The sequence below is a fragment of the Amphibalanus amphitrite genome, unplaced genomic scaffold, assembly GCF_019059575.1.
Source record: "Amphibalanus amphitrite isolate SeventyFive unplaced genomic scaffold, NRLGWU_Aamphi_draft 001011F_arrow, whole genome shotgun sequence".
Classification (NCBI taxonomy): domain Eukaryota; kingdom Metazoa; phylum Arthropoda; class Thecostraca; order Balanomorpha; family Balanidae; genus Amphibalanus; species Amphibalanus amphitrite.
The window spans coordinates 238,582-262,092 of NW_024882505.1; the positions used below are offsets into that span (position 1 = coordinate 238,582).

A 23,511-nucleotide genomic window follows, 5' to 3' on the forward strand; every position below is an offset into this window, starting at 1 on the left:
CAGACTCGGAACTCGGAAGCGAGCGGCCGAGTGCCCGGCGGCGACGGGCAGTCAGCTGTCGTCTGTATTCCTGCCACCCTGGCAGAGGCTACATTCTTGGCGTCAGCGCAGCGGGCAGAGGCCGTTTGCTGACGTCATGTCGCGTCCCAGTTTCCGGCGCGGACGGCGTCGACCGCCATTGACCGTTGCGGAAGGGCGTATTTCGCCGCGTGGAGGCTGTGATACACGTTTTCGCCTGCACGGGGATCCATGCAAATGTGATCATTACGCCGAGGCTCTGTGGACTACGTACAATGAGCCTTGCTGTCTAAGGTTGGTTCGAGCACGCGGTACTGCCAGTCCCAAGATCCCAGACGCCTAGAAACGCTCGAATTTATCTACCTATCGAAGTCTTTGGTTCAGCCTTGGTGGTAAATCACCAGTGAAAATTCAATGTGAATGCTGTGCGAGGTCATCCGTCCTTAGGTTCGGTGCATTGGAGATTCATCCCTGATGGCTGATAAATGATACGGCTGTACATGATCTTTTCCCCCAAAAGTTCCTCTTTTTGCGTAGGCTATCCTGCATGAGTCGCTTCTCGCTGTGTCAATATCGCCACATGTTCTGTAGCAACCCTTGTGCGTGCCCCCGGGGCCTTTGTCCCCGCGTCGGAAGCACATCGATCTCATCGCTGCGTCAGGCTATCCGGGTAAAATTGGAACGGCCCTGAACGCGGCGGCGCGGCGCACTCGGCGGCCGGCGGCCGGCTCCCCGCCATGACAGCTCCACCGGCCGGGCGAGGCGCTCGTTCCAGGGTCGCTGGCTAGAAGCGCCAGCCAAACCGGCGTAGGAAATTAATTTTGGATCCGGATTTGTGCCGTATCATCACCATGTGACCTCGTGACACCGTAAGAAACAAGGCATGCCCATGGGCTTGCTCCAGTGGTCAGCTGTGAAAGGATCAAGCTTGTGCTTAGGCGCCCCGACGAGCGGCCGGCGGCGGCCCGTCGTGCGTGTGGTGGGGGCTCGGGTAGGCTCCCCCTAGCCGCCATGTGGGGAGGGGGTGGTTCCTGGGGTGCTTTTATCGAACACTCTGGACTGTGACATCCAACTAATCAACCTTTCCCGCATATCTGATCCATCCGAAATTGTTCGTTTTTTAGTAGTGCTGGGGCGCGTCGGGAATCGATCCCACCGCGGCCGGCGGTCCGGTCCTTTGCGGCGCGACGCCGACCGACGTACCGTGACGTGGCGCCCTTTGCCCGGCTGGGTCATCGGACGCACCCGTGCCGGTCCCCGGTCACGGCCACCCATAATTTTATGCTCATCCATGCAATTTTAACTCTATAATACTAAGAAAACTACGTGACGTTCAAATTGTGAATGATATTCTGGAGATGTCCTCGACCACCACGAATTTTCTGTAAAACATTCAAAATCCCCGTGAAGCGTTTTCTGAAATATTTTGTTGTGGGCGCTTTAATCTTTTTTGGCAATCAAATTACGTGAAGTTTCATCATATGATTTTTCATATGCATTGCGCGCCATTTTCACCGAGAACAAAATTACGGATCAGGAATGACTGCAGGGCGTCTGGATGTGGGCCGATATAATCACCCCAAAATGATAAGAATTTATCAAAGGAAAAATGGGAAAATATTTTATTTGCTTCATCAAATGCAAAATTATCGCGCAGTCCCAACTCGCCGATTTGAAAGGTTCAAGAAAAGCTTGGCTATATGCATTTTTCATCACGAATCGGTGAGTGCAACTTTTATCTGAATCAAAATGTCCGGGGGACACTTTCCCCTGTTCACACAGGACGTTTTGACCTTCCTTAGTAACTAACTGCCAGTAAAGCCCATGAATCTCGACGTCTTACCCGCGCGTCACTGGGGGGCCCACTCCCGTTTTTCTGTTTTATCTTCTAAATCGCTGGACATAGGCGCGGGAACTGGGGGGGGGGGGGGGTAGTGGGGGCAGCCTGTCAGTGCCCCTACAACTCTGGGGCCGTGGGGGCGCTGTCCCCACAACTTTTCATAGGGCCAGGAACCTTCGGGGCAGCTTGTCCTCCCCAAATTAGTGGCTGTGGGTCACAAAGAAAAACTGAATGGAAACTATAAAATAAACAAAAATCCCCCTCTTTCCCTTGCTCCACAACTCATGTGGCAGATTTAAACCTTCATTCCAGGTTACCAAGAAACTCATCGACTCAGCTGAGACGGAATACCTCACTTTTTTGCATACGTTCTCGTTTTATAAGGCCAAGGGGTGAAAAATAAGTGGCCTAAATCCGGTGAAAAAACTAGATTTGGGGGTACCCTAGTTTCGGGAAGTATCAGGTGCCCCCCCCCCCCCCCCCAGCCTTGAAAGTAGTTCCCGCGCCACTGTCGCTGGACGTATCAACACGAAACTTGTAGTGCCTTGGGCTACATCAATTGACACCCTGTGTCCAGACAAAAATTCGTAGCTATCATAGGTCGACCGGAAATGACGCCAGAGTGACGTTATGCTCTGCCGATTTTGATTCATAACATTGAACAACGGTCATCGCTCTCAAAAGCTCAGTTTTTAAGCTAGATCCAATTTATTTGCATGAGAGGACTCCGAATACACAGGGTTATCAAACTGCTATCTCGGATTTTCAAAATTTGCATTTTTTTAATTGCACACAAGACCATAAATATTTTATTTTTGAATTTTCTACAATAAGTTTTTGACTCATCGAAAAAAACGGAATATATGTTATAGAATTTATACCGATGCTTTACTCTAGGAAGTTTTAGCTCCATATATCTTCAAAAATGGATTAGTTACTTATACGCTTTGTAGTAAATATTTCAACATTTTCAATTTTCAAAAAAAAAATCAGCATGTTATTGAAACTTTACACCAAAATGAATAGCACCATCGTGTTCCTGAGCTCAAACTGCATCTGATGAGACATTTTTTAAATCAACTTCAAAATTTGACCTTTTTTACCTGAGTGACCTGACCTTGGCTATGTCCAGCTAAAAGAGGCCTCGAACGACACAGACGACACTGTTTCATAATTCTATAGTTGAAATATCCCATAAAACATGTCACGTGACCGATGCATGATGTAACATTTCCGTGACCTAGGATGACCTGGCTTTGACCTGATAAATTCAAAGTACAAGTTCTGTACTCTCGTGGTATCGTAGGCGAGTGTGTAAACGTATCAACGAGTGTGTAAACCAAAAATGAGCCTGATTGGATTCGTAAGCCGGCGGTCGGACGGAGGCCGGAGCCCATGTTGTGAACAAACTAAAATGTTCCTAAGTTTTACTTTGACCGTACCTGTGACGTCATTGGTGACCTCGAGGTCCATGAAATAAGGTTTTTAACGGCAGTTTGTCCAGGGCTGTGAGACGCCGTTTAAATTTTAACAATCGGCCCAGTAGTTTCGGAGATAGGAGGGGGGCTCTGTAGAACCTTCCCCCTCCCCTCCCAGTCAACCTTGTTATGGAAAATACCCCAGTCATGCGCGAGTTTAAGGCATTGCCGTTTGCGTAGTTCCAATAAAGTGATTAACGTTGTAATAGTGAAACTAAATTGAATTGATAACGTCGCAACTCGCAGCCACCGTTCTGGCGGCGCTTTATCCGAAATGAGGGCATTCGCTTCAGCTACCAATGCCTGTCCTTTTTCCGTTTCTATTCTTTTTCCGGTGCAGGAGTCAGGAGGGGAAGATAATAGTTGATGCCGTTATAATGTCTGATGCCCCTTCTCAGCGATTAGGCAACACGAAACAAAATCACAAAATTTGATGAGCCGTTTGGACGGTAGCCTCGTGTCCGAAAGTCTTTTTACGGTAAAAAGCGGTTCTTTATTATCACAAGTCAAAGGTAATGGGCGATTTTAATCAGTTTTTTTTTTTTAAATAAAAATGTGCATATGTAGGTATAACGAACTTTGAACTGGCACAAAAAGCACAAATAAAAACGAGATGCAAATCTGTAAAATGACATGCAGAGGCTAACTTTTGGGACAGTCAGGATAGTTTTGTCAAGTAACTATATTACCTCCATTGCCTCGAGTCATTGGTAAATTCAGAGAAGGGTCTCAAAATTGAGTGGGAGAGGGCATAGCAGTGGTGACCAGGGCTGCGGAGTCGATGGATTTTCGGCGACTCCGACTCCGACTCCGGCTTTCAAAAACCAGCTCCGACTCCGACTCCGACTCCGTGCAGAATTGTCGACTCCGACCGACTCCAACTCCAGACTCCGACTCCGCAGACCTAGCAGGGCTGCGGAGTCGACAGATTTTCGGTGACTCCGACTCCGACTCCGGCTCGGGTTTCTAAAATCGACTCCGACTCCGACTCCGACTCCGGTCACAACTGTCGACTCCGACCGACTCCGACTCCGACTCCGACTCCGACTCCGCAGCCCTGGTGGTGACGGAACTATTTTCTGTCTGAGGGGCACACCTGATATTCCCCGGTGTGATTTCATAGCGTAGATCAACCTAAGATTCTCCCAAGGTTTTCACCGGTTTTAGGCCATTCACTTTTCACCGAGAATAAAAAACGAAAACGTTTCTTTTTACGTCACAACTTATTCCGTCCCTGTTTGGTAACCTGTAACAGGTCGCACTTTCTGTGGACCAACTCATGCTGAAACTTGCTAACACTACTTACGAGTATCTGTCCAGGCTGACGGTCACTCGACCCTAACAAACGCAGAGTGCAGTTTAAGCAGAGCATGTCTGTCCCCAGCACCAAAGGTCCTTGAGGAAAAGTGGGGGCAGTCAGCCCCACAGCCCCAAAGTTGGGGCCAGCTGCCTCCCCCCTCCCGGCTCCCGCGCTTATGCTGCCCGGCACGGCATATAGTTTAGTACCCAAATGCTCGTCCATTATCATGGCCTTTCGCTTCGTTACGCCCTGGGCCCCTGCTCCGCGGCCAAAAACATTTTTGGTTACATTGCGTACAATACTAGTCTGGTATGTAAGCCAAACTTCCCTCAACCGTGAACCGACCATCAGCAGTTTTCGACATTCCCACTATTTTATTGAATTGGATTAGTTGGTTTCTGTCTCAGACGAATAAACCCTAATGCTGATTGGATACCAATCCCTCAAACATTTCTTGCAAATATGTAGTGACAGTCCTGGTCGACTTTGCGTCATCCGTATTTTCACGATAAGCGTCTCTATTTCAGATAGGTAATTTTCAGTTTTTTTTATTAAAACGATCTTTTACGGGCTTGCTTAGCTACGCAAGGGTTCTTAGTTCCTATCAAGATACATTTTGGCGTGTATACCTACCAGCAAAATTCAAAATTGCATCCGCGCCCGTCAGAACAGGCGTAGGATCCGGAGGTTGGCAGTTGGCACTCGCCATGGGATATTAATTTTGATTAATTTTTTAAATTTGCTGGTGTTGGTGAACGGTGAACCGAGCTGCGGTCTGCGGTATTTACACTAAGTTACAGTAATTGGAAGCACTCTTCCTGGTGCTCTGCCCAGCTTCCATTTATTTCGCTTCGTTACATAAGATAAAAGGAACAGCGGGTAGACAGTGCAAGAGAAGAAAAACTTCGACATGAACTGGAGCCCTCAAAACCACTGAGCATCAGCAAAAAAAAAAAAAACGGATTTTCAATGTTATGCAGTACACGAATCCTGCCTCTAGCATGTAACATGATCCATATGGTCCACATTCCCTGCAACATGACCCTCAGCGCGTTGAATGGCGTCTCCTTTCTTCTTGCGTCAGGTGGTCGCCGTCAACCTGCTGTTTTACGTTCTGATTTGGTCCTACGTATGTAAGTTCTAACTTCTATCGATCTAACCGAACAACCTGCTTACCAATAGCCCCCCCCCCCCATTGGGCGCCTCGTTGGAAACGTTCCGAGCGCCCCAGGCGGGCAGTTGGTTTCCGCACTGCGCACGGAACGGTCCTGCGCGGTGGTAGCCTCTGCGCAGTTCCGCCGTCGCCTTGTCGGCCGCGTCTCGTGATAACGTCACCGGGGCGGGGGATCACGGGGCAAGGGGCAACGATATGACGCATCGGGATGGCTCGAATGATAATTCATGGGCTGGGGAAACTCAGGTTAACGAAACTTTGGGCCGTGATATATTTATTGATTTCGAGCTATTGTATGTGCATAGTGAAAGTGCTTGCTAGGCGGTTTGAGGACCACTGAATATTAACCAGGGCACCGCCGGACGAAGCCCTGCCTGCTGGTCCGTGTCGCGAAGGGCAGGGGCGGATGTAGCCGCATTTTTGGGGCTTGACTTATCATGGACAATCATTCGAGCTTGAACCCAGAACCGCTTGAATCATTTGAATGCGAGCCGTCAACCTGCAGCATTTTTTTCTGGTCGGGGACACTGAATCTAGATCCGTCATCGTAAGCCTGTGGATGTTGGTAAGGATAGAATTCAAAGGCATTTAGCGTGTCCTCCGATCAACTCCTCTCCCTGTTTGGCTGTGAAAGGCCGTCAACACCCGGGTTTATCTTCGCCTCCAGCTCTGTGCGAGCCACCGCTTCGTCAAACCCGGGTGGACGACGAGGGTCGTTTGGGAACAAAGGACAGGACGGTGATGATGGGGATGGTGGGTGGGCAAACACTCCGCGCACCCCTCGTGCACCGCGGCTCGGCTCACACTGCGCGTGTTGTCGGCCGACCACGGCGGGCCGCCGCGGTTCTGTTTGTTCTTCTCCACCCTTCTCGTTATCGCCCCCTCCCCCTCCCCCTTCCCTGGACCCCACTGGCTCGGTGTCGCGTCGTGTCACCTCGGCCCGCTAATCACGATTCAACGTCCCGTTAATGCTTGATTAGCGTGTCCTCCGATCAACTCCTCTCCCTGTTTGGCTGTGAAAGGCCGTCAACACCCGGGTTTATCTTCGCCTCCAGCTCTGTGCGAGCCACCGCCAAACACCCCAAAGGAACCAAGGGTATGTGTATTCATACTAGATTATGCGCGCGTGTCCCGTTCACAGGGTTCACAGGCGGTACCTGTCAGCGCGTGGGTTCCACGGCTCGGGTCCTGTGGGTACTCCGCCACACACGATGGGGGCCGGACCGGACACTGGCCCGCCTGTGGCCGCAGCCGCCGGAAACCGCGCCAAGTCGTGCCGACTGAGCGCGTCGGCCGCGCCGTTCTCTTTCGTTGCCACGTACTCGACGGATACAGCGAACTCATGGAACGCCGTCCAGAACAGGGGCTGACGCAGCAGCGCCATAATCAGTGGCGACCCCGACCATCCCCTCCCCCAGACCCCCACCACCCCCATGTTATCGGACCGGATCAGCACGCGGTGCCCGCCCCATCTCTCTCCCCACACCAAACGGTCGCCAGGTCATCCTGTTCACACGGCATGTACGGATCAGGTCACACCCGCCGGTCGTGGCCATGGCACGACGGGGACCACAGTTGCCAGGTCCTCCTGTGCACACGGCATATACGGATCAGGTCACACCCGTCGGCCGTGACCATGACACGACGGGGACCACAGTTGCCAGGTCATCCTGTTCACACGGCATGTACGGATCAGGTCACACCCGTCGGCCGTGGCCATGACACGACGGGGACCACAGTTGCCAGGTCATCCTGTTCGCACGGCATGTACGGATCAGGTCACACCCGTCGGCCGTGGCCATGGCACGACGGGGACCACAGTTGCCAGGTCCTCCTGTGCACACGACATGTACGGATCAGGTCACACCCGTCGGCCGTGGCCATGACACGACGGGGACCACAGTTGCCAGGTCATCCTGTTCACACGGCATGTACGGATCAGGTCACACCCGTCGGCCGTGGCCATGACACGACGGGGACCACAGTTGCCAGGTCCTCCTGTGCACACGGCATATACGGATCAGGTCACACCCGTCGGCCGTGGCCATGACACGACGGGGACCACAGTTGCCAGGTCATCCTGTTCACACGTCATGTACGGATCAGGTCACACCCGTCGGCCGTGGCCATGACACGACGGGGACCACAGTTGCCCGGTCATCCTGTTCACACGGCATGTACGGATCAGGTCACACCCGTCGGCCGTGGCCATGACACGACGGGGACCACAGTTGCCAGGTCATCCTGTTCACACGGCATGTACGGATCAGGTCACACCCGTCGGCCGTGGCCATGGCACGACGGGGACCAACGTTGCCAGGTCCTCCTGTTCCCACGGCATGTACGGATCAGGTCACACCCGTCGGCCGTGGCCATGACACGACGGGGACCACAGTTGCCAGGTCCTCCTGTGCACACGGCATGTACGGATCAGGTCACACCCGTCGGCCGTGGCCATGACACGACGGGGACCACAGTTGCCAGGTCATCCTGTGCACACGGCATGTACGGATCAGGTCACACCCGTCGGCCGTGGCCATGACACGACGGGGACCACAGTTGCCAGGTCCTCCTGTGCACACGGCATATACGGATCAGGTCACCCCCGTCGGCCGTGGCCATGGCACGACGGGGACCACAGATGCTGGCCTCGCTAGGCGCACGGTGTCGTGGTCAACTAGATACCCACCCCTCTCCGTCACGCCCACTTCTATAGCGCCCGTCGAACGGTCCCACCCCCCCCCCCCTATCCCGTCTCCTCGTGGCCGTTCTACCTAGATTCTTCCCCCCCCCCGCAGCCTATCGCTGCGCCCACCTGTCATCCTGCGTCCGTCTCCTGTCGCTCCGTTGATGTTGTCCTGTTATTCCGTACACCAAACCGCGCACTTATATCGCGTTCTTCGCGCGCGCCGCGCGAGAAACACTCCGCGCACCCCTCGTGCACCGCGGCTCGGCTCACACTGCGCGTGTTGTCGGCCGACCACGGCGGGCCGCCGCGGTTCTGTTTGTTCTTCTCCACCCTTCTCGTTATCGCCCCCTCCCCCTCCCCCTTCCCTGGACCCCACTGGCTCGGTGTCGCGTCGTGTCACCTCGGCCCGCTAATCACGATTCAACGTCCCGTTAATGCTTGATATTTGGCCTGGGGGTCATTACTCCCGACTTTTTGTTGTCCTCGGAACGAAATCGTGTTCCATTCACCCGACTGATAAGTCCCGACGGTAACCTTGGGGCTTCTGTTGTTTGTCAGGAACAGCAATGGACACTGACGACGAGCGTTTGGAGATTGTCGAGGAGCCGTGCGGGGACCAGGAGGGGCCGGACAGCCCCGACGACGGCGCACAGTGGACCGGGTCGCCGGTGGACCCGCAGCCGCACTCGCCCTCGTACGAGGGGGCCGGGTACCGCTCCGACGAGCACCCCCAGTCTCCCTCAGAGGAGGGAGAGGAGTCACAGTCAGAAGATGAGCAGCAACCTCAGTCTCCCTCGGAGAAGGCAGAGTCACACTCCGAAGGCGGACAGCTCGAGGAGAGAGAAGCAGAGTCGAATTCAGAGGACGAGAGGCACCCCCAGTCGCCTCAGGAGGCAGCCGAGTATCACTCAGATGACCAACCACAGTCGCCGTCCGAAGAGGGGGCCGAGACGCACTCAGAAGACGAGCACCCGAAGTCGCCGCAAGATCACAGTCAAGTCGAGTCGCAGTCGGGGGATGAAACCGTCCAGTCAGAGCCGGCCCCAGAGCCGATGGAAACGTCGACCGAGTTAGAGTCAGCCCAGTCACAGTCGCAGTCCGAGTCCCAGACTCAGTCTCACACCGCGTCAGAGTCACAGCCGCAGTCTCATGTGGAGTCAGAGTCACAGTCCCACGCTGAGTCAGACTCGAAGCAGGACGACTCGACGGCTCCGGCGTCTGACGCCGAGAAAAGTGCCGTGCAGTCGGACACTGAGCAGCCTGTCACGGCTCCCGCGGAGAAAGAGCCCAACCCGGACCTGGAGGAGGGAGAGTTAGAGGACGGAGAGCTGGAGGACGATGATGAGGACGAGGTCCCTCCGGTCGCCGCCAAGGACCCGGCTCCCAACGGTGACCCGACCACACCGGAGAAGCGTAAGGCCTCTCCTGAGCCGGAGAAGCCCCGCAAACACAGCCTGCTCAACCCCGAGTGGCTCACACAGAAACGCAAGGTGAGAAACGTGCCGTAACTCAAACTAACGTTGCGTCACTGGTCATTTACCGCTGTTTTAATTGCTCCTGAAATCAGGTCTGGTATGTTAATTTTGTTTCAGTATTTGGGACTGAACTAATTCATTTTTCGGTCGTAGACCCCTGTGATGTGTTTTCCTCCGCGGCCCAGAGCCCTGCCCTGTGTAGTGTGCCCAGCCCTGTGACCCCATGTCTCCCCTACTGCCCAGGCGCCGGACACGTCACCCCGTCAGACGGGCGGCGACGGCGGCGGCTACGACCCGCCCTACGGCCGCGGCCCGGAGCACGACTACGGAGACTATGAGGACGAGCTGGTCACCGGCGGCGGCATGGGCGGCCACCAGCGCTTCGGCAAGCGGCGCCGCATGGACCGCGGTCCGATGCACAAGTCGAACGCTATCTGTAGCTACTTCATGCAGGGAAAGTGCCAGAAGGTAGGATACATACCGCACTGTTATATATACTCTGCTCTTGGTACCTCACCGACAACGGAGCATCGGGGCTTTTGTGTGAAATGAAGTGATTGCTTTTCGATATTCGCCGCTATCATTATTTTAGGTTCTTGTTAAATGTGTCTTTTAACGTCAAAGTATTTCTTACGCAAACTCATACCATAGCTTGCCTTCCAGTTCGCTCTGTATCGTAATATATTTGTGATTTGTTTATGCTTACACACATCTCTTTCTTCGAACAGGGGCGAATGTGTTCCTACTCCCACAACGCAACTCCACCGCGCAAGATGGAGCTTTGCAAGTTTTACTTGATGAATTGCTGTGCCAAGAAGGAGAAATGTTTATACTTACATAAGGCATTTCCATGCAAGTTTTACCAGACTGGAGCCAAGTGTTACCCTGATAAGAAGTGCAAGTTCAGTCACGAACCTCTGAATGACATTTTCCGGCCGATTTTGTTGAAGGTGAGTCGACGACAGATATCTGGCAGTCAACACCATTGGCTTACTGGTTGATTTCGCCGTTCAACTTCTTCGTTTGAACATCATCTGTTGCTGCCTAGGAGTTTGCCATTGTGTGGGGATGGTGACGCATGTCTCGCTTTTTCTGTATGAGTGTGTATTTAGGACAACAGTTCATTAGTTCCCTAGTCATTGGATGTTCATTGGACAAGACAGTTGCCAACAGGTCTTCATTGAACTATACATAACCTACTTTTCCCATTTGGCTGCAGCACCTGGAGACGGCTCCTAAGGAGATTCTGGGCGACTTTCCCCGGATGACCCGACCAGACGCCAACCAGGTCATCGACGCGGCCGCCGCAAAGAGGAAGGACAACATCGAGCCCGACTTCAGCTTTCCCAACATGGAGCAGACCAGAAAGGCGCATCTCAGTGAGTGATCTATAATTGGCTGAAAAAGACCTACTATGACGTATAACTGCTAGCGACAATGCAATTTTATGTACAAAATGCTGTAACTATATTATAATCGCACAGTAGAAAGTATGGTAAGCCTGAGGTGGTAAGCAAGCAATTATGTCGTACTTCTTATAACGTGAGAAATGATGCAGAATACGGCAGTTATCAACGTTGTGGTTGTTTTGCAATCGATGCACCTGATTTGACGCCTCGGCACCGGTGTTTGTTTTCAGTAAACAGCTCGTTTGACCCGAGGAACCTCGAGAACGACCTGAGCGTGAGGTCGGCCAACCCTCTCGACTGGCCAGTGACGGAGCGGCTCGGCTGGGGTGGCGGCGGTAAGGATTGGAACGGCCACGACCGCCCCGAGTGGGGCGTCCCCGAGCGGCCGGAGCGGCCGGAACGCTTTGATCGGCCCGACCGCGACGGCAGGCCAGAGCGGGAGGGCAGGGACGGCAGAGACGACCGGGAGGACCGCGCCGAGCGACCCGAGCGCTTCGATCGCCCGGACTGGCAGGAGAAGCCGGAGCGACCCGAGCGACCGGAGAGACAGGACCGACCCGACCGACCCGAGAGGCCCGAGAAGTCGGAACGGCGCCGCGACCCGGCCAAGGAGGAAGAGCGCAGGGAGCGGCGAGAGCGGCGCGCGCAGGAGCGCCGGGAGCGAGAGGAGCGCCGACAGCACCGGCACCACCGGCGCCGCGGCGAGCGGGACAGCGCCGAGCGCGACCGCTCGCCGCGCCACCACGACCGCCACGAGCGCCGCCGGCGCCGGGAGGAGCGGCGCGCCGCCCGCGACGAGGGGCCGCCCAGCGGCGCCGAGGACGGCGACATCCGGCCGGTCGGCGGCGCCGGCTCCGACCCGGAGACGGCGGAGGGCGCGCCGCCGCGGGAGGAGCACCGCCAGACGCGGAGTCGCTCCGACGAGCGGACACCCTCGCCTCACGCCGACAGCGGCCGCTCGCCGCGGTCGGCCGGTCCGGACCAGCAGCGGTCGCCGCGAGACAGCTCGGACCGCGAGCGGCGGCCGTCGTCGGCGTCCCGTGAGCCGACCGGGGCCGAGTCTCCGCCGGCGGCGCCGGGCCCGGCGACCGACGATCTGCGCTCGCCTCCTGGCAGCGCCCGGGGACCGCGCAGCGTCCAGTCGCCACCCGGCGGCCAGGAGTCCGAGCCGCCCAACATGGACTACATCAACAGCCTGCCGGCCAGTCAGCGCCAGCTCTACCTGCGCATCCACCAGCACCAGAAGGAGCACGTGCCCAGAGAGGTGAGACGCGATACCGCCTACTGTGCATTTGCAGTAGGTGCTCAGGGGTCTCCCACGCTAACCAGCACTTTGTACATATATCTCTCACGGCCTACGTGGTGGTATATTTATGTGTTGATTATTTTTTATCACTTGCGATTCTGAGGCGATTAATTATCCTCTCTATCTAGATATATATTTCCTGGCTTGTAAATGAAATTCATAGCAAAGTGAGAAGTGTGCAAAATACAGCGATCGCTGTGAAGTGTGAACCTACCCTTACTTGACTTTCAACCCTTTTTTCCTCTCGTCAGGACACTCCTCAGCCGACCGAGGAGGACGAGGACCGGGCTGCCGACGACAACTGGTACTCGAGCGATGAAGAGGACGCGCCGCCCCTGACGGCAGTCCTCAAACAGATCTCCTCAGCAGAGGTAAATTTTTTAAACAGATCGCTCCGGCATATCGAGTTAGGTAAAGAATCAGTACCGTTTAGGGCATCACGTTTATGCACGTCATCTGAAGCACTCGGCTATGTTTCTGCTTCTTCATTTTATGAAGTAACAATATGAAGTGATTTATTTCTATTGAGTGTTTTTATTCAGTTGCCCTGCGGGTCGCTGATATGTGGTGAGTTGTGGAGTTCGTAACAAATTCTTTGTATTTTTATCCGCAGCAGAGCCAAACCGGCGACACGAACAGCGCAGCTGAGGAAAAGATGAACCCGACGGACGCTATCAATCAGATCCTGACCAGTATCCGGAAAAACACCACCTCCGAACAGGAGTCTCGGTGAGTTGGCCAGCGTTTATCGGTAGTTCAGAACCATATAGATGTTAGTGATGGTCAGTAGTTGGTACCTTATTCCACAACTGGATATTCTAAAATGTCTGCTATTAAATGCAGCCAGTTCAACGTGGCTGGAGGAAAACATAAATTCAGCTCAAGGTCCCGTAATTCGTTCAGTCCCCAGCCATACTGTCCACCGCCTATCTCTGACCGGCGCCTTTTCCCCGCAGCTCCGGTGATCCGCCGCGGTTCCCGGGTCCGGAGGGCGGTCGGCCGCGCCGCTCACACGAGGACGACTGGGACGAGCGGAGCGGGCGCCCGCGACGCGACTTCAACGGCCGCTCGCCGGTGCGGGACCAGGACGAGCGCAGCCGGCGGCCGTCGGCGTCGGCGCGGGACGTCGATGAGCGCGACTCGCGCGGCCGACGCGGCTCCTGGCGGGACGAGCGACGCGGCTCGGACGAGCGCGACGACTGGCGAGGGCCGCCGGACCGGCGCTTCCGTGACGGTGAGGGGCGCCCCGGCCGGCGAGAACCGCGAGATGTCGACCTGCGTGACCCGCGGGCTCTGCGGGGAGCAGACCCTCGCGACTCGGATATAGACGCCCGGGACCCGTGGCCTGTCAGGGACACGGATAATAGAGATCCGCGGGCATTGCGAGATGTTGATTCCAGAGATTCTCGCGCCGCACGTGATATTGATTCACGGGATCCTCGCGCTGCACGAGATGTGGATGCCAGGGACCCTCGCGCGCCACGAGACATTGATTCTCGGGACCCACGTGCAGCACGTGACGTGGATCCTCGCGATCCTCGTGCGGCACGAGACGTGGATGCTTGGGATCCTCGTGGGCCACGGGACGTAGATGCCCGGGATCCTCGTGGGCCACGGGACCTGGATGCCCGGGATCTACGTTCCGCCCGCGATATAGATGCTTGGGATCCGCGCTCAGCACGAGATATGGATCCCAGGGATCCACGGGCAGCACGAGATGTGGATCCGAGGGATCCTCGTTCAGCGCGTGATGTGGATCCCAGAGATCCCCGAAGTGGCATGCGGGATGTGGACACTCGCGATCCGCGCTCGGCACGTGATGTGGACATCCGAGACCCTCGGGCCCGGCCGGCGGACCCGCGCCGTGGTGGCGAACCCTCTGAGGGCATCTCCGGCATGGACGTGGACCTGCGGCAGCCGCCGGGCGGCCCGGCCTGGCCCACTCCCGACACAGATCTCCGTGTGCGCGACACGGACCTGCGTGTGCCAGACCGGGACATGCGCAGCACCGGCTGGGCCGAGCTGCCCGGCCCCATGGACTTCGACAAGGACGCCTCCGACCTGCCGCTGCCGTTCAAACCGGTCGACTTCAAGCCGTGCGTGGAGATCGACGCGTCGGTGAACTCCCACCCGCCGATGGAGTGGGTGGTAGTGCACGTGACCGTGGAGCGATTAGACTACTCGCAGCAGCGCTACCGGCTGACGGAGCCGCAGTTGCGCGCCGACCCGCGGCTCAAGGCGCACCGGCGCCGCAGCAGCCAGGAGGACAAGGCGCCGGCCAAGCCGCCCGTCATCCCCACCGAGCCCAACCGCGAGTACGAGCAGCAGCTGGCCATGGAGCGCGAGGACCCGCGCTACCGCGAGCCGCGGCCCGACCCGCGCCAGGACCCGCGCGCCGCCGCCGCCGCGGCCGACCCGCGCCGGGCGGCGGCGGCGGCGGCCGGCGCCATGCCGCCGCTGATGATGCCGCCGCAGCAGCAGCAGCAGATGGCGGCGGCCATGCAGATGCAGAACCGCATGATGTACCCGGCGATGCCGAAGCCCGGCCTGCTGGGCGTGATGCCCGGTGTTCCCGGGCCCGGTATGATGCCGGGCTTGTACCCGCCGGCGGCGCGGCCGCTGATGCAGCACATGCCAAACTACGGGCGGGGAGGGATGATGTACGGCGACGGCGGTATGGGGCGCGGCATGCACTCGCCCCTCGACGATCGTTAGCTCACGCCGCCGCGGCAGTGAGGCGGCACGGCGGCAGAGGTATAACTGCGGGCTTTCAGCGATACTGCGGAGCGGCGCCGGATCGCCATGTACGCTTTACGTTGGGGCACTACCGCCCGCCTGTTGACTTTTTGACCTGTCTGTATCTTGTGTCCTTTGTATAAGCTGTTAAGACGAACAAGTGTTGTAAAGAATGCAAATACAAAATGTCAACCTCGATCATGTATTGTTAGTTGCATTGAAAAAGTTCAATTACCAGTAGCATTCTAGCAGTCCCAAATCATAGGCAAACACAAAAGCTGAGTGCCCCCTGTATCCCGATTGCACGTTAGCCTCCTACAAGAGAAAAAATCAATTGCTGTACACTTTTCCCTCTTGTTCATTAGTATCCCTTCGGCGTCTCTCGACCACATGCGCCACATATGTCTCTGCAGAACCACATGCGCCACATATTGTCTCTTTTAGACCACCCTGCGTCACATCTCGTCTTCTGGGACCATTATGTCTCACATCTGCGTCTGCTCTCGGTTCGCCCGCCGCCAAGGCCTCTCACTGTTTGAGCGCCTCCTCCAGAAGGGTATCCTCCCTGACGCGATGTGCGCGCGTGACTCGCAGCAGTGGCTCGGCCTCCATCGCTCGGCCGATGGCCAGGTCGGCGTTATCGTTCCCGGACCAGCTCCTGTAAGGTGGGGGAGGGTGTTGGAAAGGTCAAACGAACCCGAGGGGACAAGGAGACAGAGTTGGTGGGTCACAGATAGAGGCTAAATTAGGGAGAAGTTGGATACGGGACGGCGGGAGAAGGACACTTACAGTGCTGGGAATTACGACAGTGACACAGAACAGCTGCAGGAATACTGGGGCTCAGGAGGGCACTGGGCAGAATAGGGGGCATGAATGACAAAGGGTGAAGAAGCAACGGTTAGTGTTGCGATTATTATGACGGCGTACATCGAAGAAATCGGGCTGGCGATGTGTTCGTTACCTCCTGGCGATGCCGTTGTTAACGTCCCAGTGCAGCATGTTCCTGGCTCGCTCGTCGGCTTCCGGCGAGCCGTCCAGCACCATCCCGAACCCGCCGTTCACCACTTCACCCCTGCGACCATGTGAGAAGGTGCATGACGTAAAGCAAGCGCAGAAACAATCGGGAGGGGAAGGGGGAGAAATGGACGTTCCCGAACAAGATGCAATCAACACGCACGGCAAGTGACAACGCTCCGAAAATGGAAAAAATATTCCCCTCCCACTCCCTCTTTCCTCCTCGACCTCATTCCTCTCTCTCTCTCTCTCTCTCTCTCTCTCTCTCTCTCTCTCTCTCTCTCTCTCTCTCTCTCTCTCTCTCTCTCTCTCTCTCTCCTCTCTCTCTCTCTCTCTCTCTCTCTCTCTCTCTCTCTCCTCTCTCTCTCTCTCTCTCTCTCTCTCTCGCTCTCGCTCTCGCTCTCGCTCTCGCTCTCGCTCTCGCTCTCGCTCTCGCTCTCTCGCTCTCTCTCTCTCTCTCTCTCTCTCTCTCTCTCTCTCTCTCTCTCTCTCTCTCTCTCTCTCTCCCTCCCCTCACCAGCCGACGCCTCCTCCGTTGTGCAGCGAGACCCAGGTGGCGCCGCGGAAGGCGTCACCGATACAGTTCTGGACGGCCATGTCGGCGGTAAACGCCGAGCCGTCGTACACGTTGGACGTCTCGCGGTACGGCGAGTCGGTACCGCTCACGTCGTGGTGGTCCCGGCTGATAATCACCGGGCCCTGGCGCATGGACGGAGGGGGAGTGGACGATGGATTCGCCGGAGATCGAATCGACAGATAACATACGAGCATAACGTTATATCGGTGAATAAGTTCACCGTTACCTATATCGGAGAATAGTTCGTGGGCGAAAGAGTGAACGAATGAACGTGCCTACTTTGAGTGATTGAACCAAATTAATGCCAAATAAATTAAAGAGGAAACGAATGAAGAAGCAAGCAAATGAGTGAACGAGCAGGCGTACCGATTAATTAAATGAATGTTAACTAACGAGCAAACGAAATGCTGAATGAAAGAACGGTGAATGAAAAATTAGAATTTACGAGCGAATAAATATCTATGAATGAATGAATGAATGAATGAATGAATGTATGAAAACTAACGAGCTAATGAATGAATGAATGAATGAATGAATGAATGAATGTATGAAAACTAAGTACTAACGAGCTAATGAATGAATGAATGAATGAATGAATGAATGAATGAATGAATGAATGAATGAAGGAATGAAAACTAACGAGCTAATGGAACGAATGAATAAAAATAACGAGTTAATGAATGAATGAATGAATGAATGAATCCCACGCCATCCCACCCAGACAGTCCCGTTCGGTCTCTCCCTTGCCCCTATCAGTTACCTGCAGCGTGCCGTCTCGGACGGCCTCGTTGAAGGCCAGCGCGATGGCCGACCGTCCCCGGCAGTCGGAGTATAGGATGCGCGCCTGTGAGCCCACCACCAGGCCGTGCTGACCGGCCTCCCGGATCCAGCGCAGGTTGTCCCGGTACTGCTGGCGCACCGGCTCGGGCAGCTCGTCTAGGGAGTGGAGAGGAGGTTATACGAGAGGTCACAGCTGTACCAGAGGTCACAGTGGTACCAGAAGCCATAGTGGTACTACAGGTCACAGCGGTACCAGAGGTCATGGCGGTACCACTGAAGTCACATGACAGCGGTATCAAGGTCACAGCGGTACCACAGGTCACATGACAGCGGTATCAAGGTCACAGCGGTACCAGAGTAGAGATGTCAATCGGATACCAACTTTTTGGTATACCGATACCAAACCGATACCAACTTGGTATTTGGTATTTCAATCGTAATGTGTTTGGTATTTTGTTGGTATCATAGGCCCTCACTAATGTATTAGAGGCTAAGAAATCGGTAAAAAGTTGGTATTTCCCTCAGTTTCTCAAGTTGGTTTGGTTTCGGTATTCTCCCGTGGTTTAGTTGGTATTTGGTTTGGTATCGGTATTCCGATTTTCCGTGATTGACATCACTATACCAGAGGTCATAACGGTACCGCATCAGGGATTACAGCGGTACCAGGGGTCACAGCGGTCACAGCGGTACCAGAGGTCACAGCGATATGAAATAGAGGTCACCAGGGTGCAGCACTATCAGACACCCTTCAACTTCGCATTCCACCAGGCGCGGATACAAGGGGGGGGGGGCCATGGGGGCCATGGCCCCCCCCCCTTGGCCGATTTTTTTTCAAAAATAAAATAAAAAGTTAAAAAGTTAAAAAGCTGAAAAGGGGGCCTCCTGAAAATAAAGTGGCCGAAATCCGATGAGTTTTTTTAACCTACCCACTTAGTTATTTCTTAGAAGACTAGCTGAGAAGACTTCTTTGTTAGAAGATTGGTAAAGCTTTTCATAACTTGGAGGTCTCTTATACTCACAGAGATGACCACTTTTACAGGGCCTCCTAACCTGCACAGAGGGCCTCCAAGCCTGCACAGATGTTGAGATGTTGCCTGAACAGCTAGATAAGCTCAATAGACGCAGTTTTTTTTTTTGGGGGGGGGGGGGCCAACAAGTGGGAAGATGGGGCCTCCAACAGGTGGGATTATGGGGGGGGCCTCCTGGTTTCTAATGGCCCCTCCCTTGGAGATTTTCTGGATCCGCCCCTGCATTCCACCGTCCTCCATCCTCCCTCCCCTCACCTTTCATGATATCCTCCATGACCCGCTCGGCGATCCGGTCCGTGGTCGCCAGGTCCTCCGGCTCCGCAGAGGCGCACACCCAGCGGAACGGACCGAAGCCCAGGCTGAAGATGTCGCCCATGATGTCCTGCACGTAGCTCGGGTAGCGGAAGCGCAGGCCGGTCGGGTCGTCGGCGCGGTGCACGTTAGCTCCGGCCCGGCCCGCCTCGAGCAGGAAGGCGTTGCCGTAGTCCCAGAAGGCCATTCCCCGCTCGGTGAGGTAGTCGATGGCGGCTATCTGACGCACCAGCGACTCCTGCACCAGCTGCCGGAACCGGTCCGGCTCGGCGGCCAGCACTCGGCGCGCCTCGTCGTACCCCAGCTGGACGGGGTAGTAGCCGCCCGAGAAGGGCGCGTGGCACGAGGTCTGGTCAGAGCCGAGGTCGACCAGCAGCTCGCCGCTGCGCCGGTGCTCCTCCACCATCCGCTCCCACACGCTCACGGCGTTCCCGTGGAAGCCGATGCTGACCGGCCGGCGCTCCTGGCGGGCGCGTCGCACCCGCTCCACCAGCGAATCCAGGTCGTCAATCACCTCGTCCAGCCAGCCCTGCGCGTGCCGCTTGTAGATGGCCTCGCGGCTCACCTCAGCGATGACACCAACACAGCCGCTGACGGTGGCCGCCTTGGCCTGGGCGCCGCTCATTCCGCCCAGCCCCGAGGTCAGGAACACCCGACCAACCAGCTCGGCGGAACCCAGGTACAGACGGCCGGCGTTCAAGACCGTCAGCTGATGACAGGTCAGGTCAGGTCAGAAAAGGTCAGGTCAGGTCAGTGGTGCCCAGGTAAAGACGGCCGGCGTTCAGGACCGTCAGCTGGGCACAGGTCGGGTCAGGTCAGGCAAGTGTAAAGATGTTTAGCGCAAAGACGAGAGAGAGGAAGAACGCTAGACCCAGGACAGGGACCCAGGGCAGAGCCTACCTCTTCTTACATCCTCTCCCATCCTCCCCGCCCCTCCGTCCTTACCGTGGTCCCGTGCACGATTCCCTGCGGTCCGATGTAGCAGTAGCTGCCGGCCGTCATCTGTCCGTACTGGGTAACTCCCAGCGCGAACATCCGGTCGTAGTCGCGCCGGCTCGAGTGGTTGGGAATCACCAGACCGTTGGTGACGACGGCTCGAGGCGCCGCTGGTGTCGACGGGAACAGGCCGAGCGGATGGCCCGAGTAGAGCGCCAGCGTCTGACGGTCCGTCATCGTCGACAGGTAGTGCAGCGTCAGACGAAACTGGGGGAGGGGGACAGGGAACCGTTAGGGAAAGTCATGAAACACGAAAAGATGGAGGAAAGGTAAAGTGAAAGATCGAGAGAGACAGTAAGAAAGAGAGGAAGAGTGCGATAGAGCAGCGCAGCCAAAGGCGAAGGAAGAGGGAGGGTAGGCGGATGGAGGAGAGAGAAAAGAGCTAGAACAGAAACGGAGAGAGAGAGAGAGAGAGAGAGAGAGAGAGAGAGAGAGAGAGAGAGAGAGAGAGAGAGAGAGAGAGAGAGAGAGAGAGAGAGAGGCCTGTGTCCACCGGCGGTGGACCCACCTGTGCCCAGTTGGAGAACACCTGTCCGTTACCGCCGTAAGTGACCAGCTCCTGAGGGAACTGCGCCACCCGGTGATCCAGGTTGTTCATGATCATCAGGATGATGGAGGTGGCCTGGCGCGACTGTCCCGGGTACAGCCGCAGCGGGTACGCCCTGGAGGAGCGCATAGAGGTACAGGTGACTGTTGGAGAGCACTGCTGAGGTGGTCACTGCAGAGCTTGGGTGGCCACTAATGGGAGCTGTGGTGAAGGACGGGCAGTGGTGTTGTGTTTCTAGCTGTTGTCTTCAGTGCTATAGAGACTAGAGTTCGTTGCGACTATTGTGTGATGTGTGTCACAGAGCTGTCAGTTAGGTACTTTTGTAATTTACAACGCATCGCCTAGCGGATAAGGCATCCTACTCCTAGCTCGGTGCCCGAATGAATTCGAGTCTGTATGATACTCGATAAAGCAGCATCTGCTCGGCCAGTGTTGGAGCCAATGGGCAGGTGGCGAAATCGGGGCCGTTCTTTAAACGTCCCACATAAGAGCAGACCATGAGACACTTCAATAGAATTTGTCGCTTTGTTAGGGATTTGTTGTTCAGGGACATGATCAGCATCCTAAATAATGAATTACAGGTCGTCCTAAGCGAGCCAGAGTTGTCGACCGGTTAGAAAATGCTCAGGCAAGCGAACAAGAAGTCTAATATCAACGCCAAATAACTATTGGCGTTTGAATAAAATTGTTATCCTTATAGCACGATCAAACAAGACACTAGTGAGAAGCTACCGCATTATGTTTCATTTAATGGCGTAGAGTTCAGTTTCTTTAATAATAGCCTACGTGTAACGGCGCGCCGTTTGAAACGGGTGGAGCGGGAGACTGCGACTGGCGCTGTAAAACTATCACAGCCGAAAGGAACTACAACGCCCGGACAGCAAAACATCACCGAATACTACCATCGCCAAATACCGCAAACGGCGAGCATCTGTGCGCAAACTCAAAGGCGGCCACCTTTTCAATAGTTATAGGCTTTGATATACATTCAGCCATTGATGATGATTCATGAAATGCCTAAATACAACAACGTATCGTGGCTCCTAGATTTGGTAAACGTTTGAAAGTGTGAAAACATCGATGCCCTTTTAAAGCGTCATAAGACTAGGCAGTCGCCAGTACGCAGTATGCACACGTGTAAGAAGAATCACGCTTCACTTGCAGCCGAGCTGAATAGGTAATCGCCGCGATAATCCCCCCCCCCCCTCTCCCCGTCCCCGTCCGCTCGGCCGTCCGTGTTGTACCGTGCTGTCCGGTGTCGCGGACGGCGGTGCACCCACCTGATACGGCTCGTGTCCGGCATGAAGCGGTACATGTAGATGTGGCCATAGCGGCGCAGCTCGGCGGCGAACTCGGCGGCCAGCTCGGCGTGACACGACTCCGGGAAGTAGCGCAGCGCGTTCCGCAGAGCCGTCTGAGAACGACGGGACGGGCCGACAGTGTGCATTTAAAGGCGCTAAAACGCATGACTATAAAACTTATAAAAGTATAGGCTCAATACCAACAGAGTTTCATAGAAGACGGTTATCTATCCTAATGATGTTTTACGCTACAAAGTAAGAATTGAAACTAAGTGCATGAAAAGTCCCTGCCAAAATTTAGAACTCTAGAGTCTAGACAAAAATTTTATTGGTTTTCTTCTCGGGAAAAATCAAAGCCATTCGTGGCATACCCTGTCAACCAAGCCAATCAATCAACCAGTGAGCTTGCATACTCAGCACATGGCAGGCAGTAAGAAACCGAGCCATATTCCAACCCTACAGAACCCCCTCGACCTCGAGGATCGTTACAGCTCCTCTCCCCGAGCCGTACATACGTAGCAGCAGCTCCCAAGCCGTAACACTCCCACTCCCGAGCCGCAACATCGGCTACCCTGAGCCATATGCCCTCCCCCAGAGCCGTACCTTTTCCTCCTCGGGGCTGAGGTGCGTGGTGCGCACCGGGGCGTGCGCCAGCGTCTCATCTCTGGCTCTGGACGGCGGTAGCGGCGTCACCGACAGTCCGGAGCACAGATCGACCAGGAACTGCCGCGTCTCCTCGTCTGCTCGCCGCGTCTCCTCGTCTCCGGCCCGGAGCCGCAGCACGGCCGGGGTCGTCTCCACCGCCGTCGCTGTCGTCGTGGCGCTCATGATCGCTGCTGACCGCTCTCTGGACGGTTGTCAGAGGCGACCCTGGTGGCTGGGGGCTCGGCCGGACCGTGTCGATCCTATCGGAGCCCGGCCGGCCCGGAGGATGTTTTTCACCGGCCGCAGCCCGCCGCAGGAGGACAAACCAGTCCTAGGACGATCCTATCGGAGGACGAGCCTCCAAATACGTCAGAGGCGTCACCGAAAGCCTCGGGCTAAACGGCGACGACTCCGCTTCTGCGACGCAGAGACGCCCGGGCTACCCGTCACGGTCTACATTTCGACCATAAATTGCGCTCACTGATGCTTCCGATCGGCAAATACTGACATTTACCAAACATGCATCAATTAATTCATATTACCAGTAAAACGCCTTTGGGCGAAGAACGAGCGAGCGAGATAGTGAGCCCTGCACGTGCGGAAGGGCGAGAGGGTACTTCCAACGGGCTTGTGCAAAGCACCCTTCTAACCGGTCGCTAGCGGTGTGCCAAATTTGAACGTAATCGGCCCAGCCGTTCCTGAGATCTGGAAGCGGCATTCTGCACGTGCGCACGTGCAAACGGGGTCCAAAATGACTTTTGCACGGCACCCTACTAACCGGTCCCCAACCGTGTACCAAATTTGAGCGCAATCGGCCCAGCCGTTCTCGAGATCTGGAAACGCCCCCTGCACGTGCGCACGTGCAGTAGCACCCTAACCGCAACAC

General features: G+C 55.7%; 3 protein-coding genes across 4 annotated transcripts in view; 1 reads left to right on the plus strand and 2 right to left on the minus strand.

Annotated features, from left to right (window-relative positions):
• Positions 1-8,767, minus strand: part of LOC122369153 (X-ray repair cross-complementing protein 6-like) — a 33,159-nt gene extending 24,392 nt beyond the window's left edge. The window contains exon 1 of the mRNA XM_043343646.1: positions 8,626-8,767. The gene's annotated coding sequence lies outside the window, so the exon portion shown is untranslated. The remainder of the gene's footprint in view (positions 1-8,625) is intronic.
• LOC122369150 (capping protein-inhibiting regulator of actin dynamics-like) lies at positions 13-15,623 on the plus strand. Of its 2 annotated transcripts, none has more exons than XM_043343636.1 (9): positions 13-312; positions 9,058-9,989; positions 10,218-10,442; positions 10,703-10,924; positions 11,194-11,353; positions 11,614-12,647; positions 12,941-13,060; positions 13,303-13,418; positions 13,646-15,623. In XM_043343636.1, exons 2-9 carry the CDS (start codon positions 9,066-9,068, stop codon positions 15,402-15,404), a joined length of 4,560 nt encoding a protein of 1,519 aa, XP_043199571.1. In that variant the 5' UTR covers positions 13-312; positions 9,058-9,065; the 3' UTR covers positions 15,405-15,623. The 2 variants fall into 2 exon arrangements, with proteins under 2 accessions (XP_043199571.1, XP_043199570.1); XM_043343635.1 differs by lacking the exon at positions 13-312 and adding an exon at positions 730-887.
• LOC122369152 (urocanate hydratase-like) lies at positions 15,614-23,179 on the minus strand. The gene is made up of 9 exons (XM_043343640.1): positions 22,584-23,179; positions 21,960-22,093; positions 20,641-20,794; positions 20,082-20,339; positions 19,080-19,845; positions 17,777-17,952; positions 16,957-17,138; positions 16,387-16,497; positions 15,614-16,083 (listed from the first exon to the last, which is right to left on the minus strand). Exons 1-9 carry the CDS (start codon positions 22,806-22,808, stop codon positions 15,954-15,956), a joined length of 2,136 nt encoding a protein of 711 aa, XP_043199575.1. The 5' UTR covers positions 22,809-23,179; the 3' UTR covers positions 15,614-15,953.
• Positions 23,180-23,511: the final 332 nt, after the last annotated feature.

Coding starts and splice junctions, on each gene's coding strand:
- LOC122369150 (XM_043343636.1), top strand. CDS start 9,066: ATGGACACTGACGACGAGCGTTTGGAGATTGTCGAGGAGCCGTGCGGG. Junction 12,648..12,940: donor AGGAGCACGTGCCCAGAGAG/GTGAGACGCGAT, acceptor TCCTCTCGTCAG/GACACTCCTCAGCCGACCGA. Junction 13,061..13,302: donor AACAGATCTCCTCAGCAGAG/GTAAATTTTTTA, acceptor TTTTATCCGCAG/CAGAGCCAAACCGGCGACAC.
- LOC122369152 (XM_043343640.1), bottom strand. CDS start 22,808: ATGAGCGCCACGACGACAGCGACGGCGGTGGAGACGACCCCGGCCGTG. Junction 20,340..20,640: donor TGTTCTCCAACTGGGCACAG/GTGGGTCCACCG, acceptor CCCCTCCCCCAG/TTTCGTCTGACGCTGCACTA. Junction 19,846..20,081: donor GAATCGTGCACGGGACCACG/GTAAGGACGGAG, acceptor ACCTGTCATCAG/CTGACGGTCTTGAACGCCGG.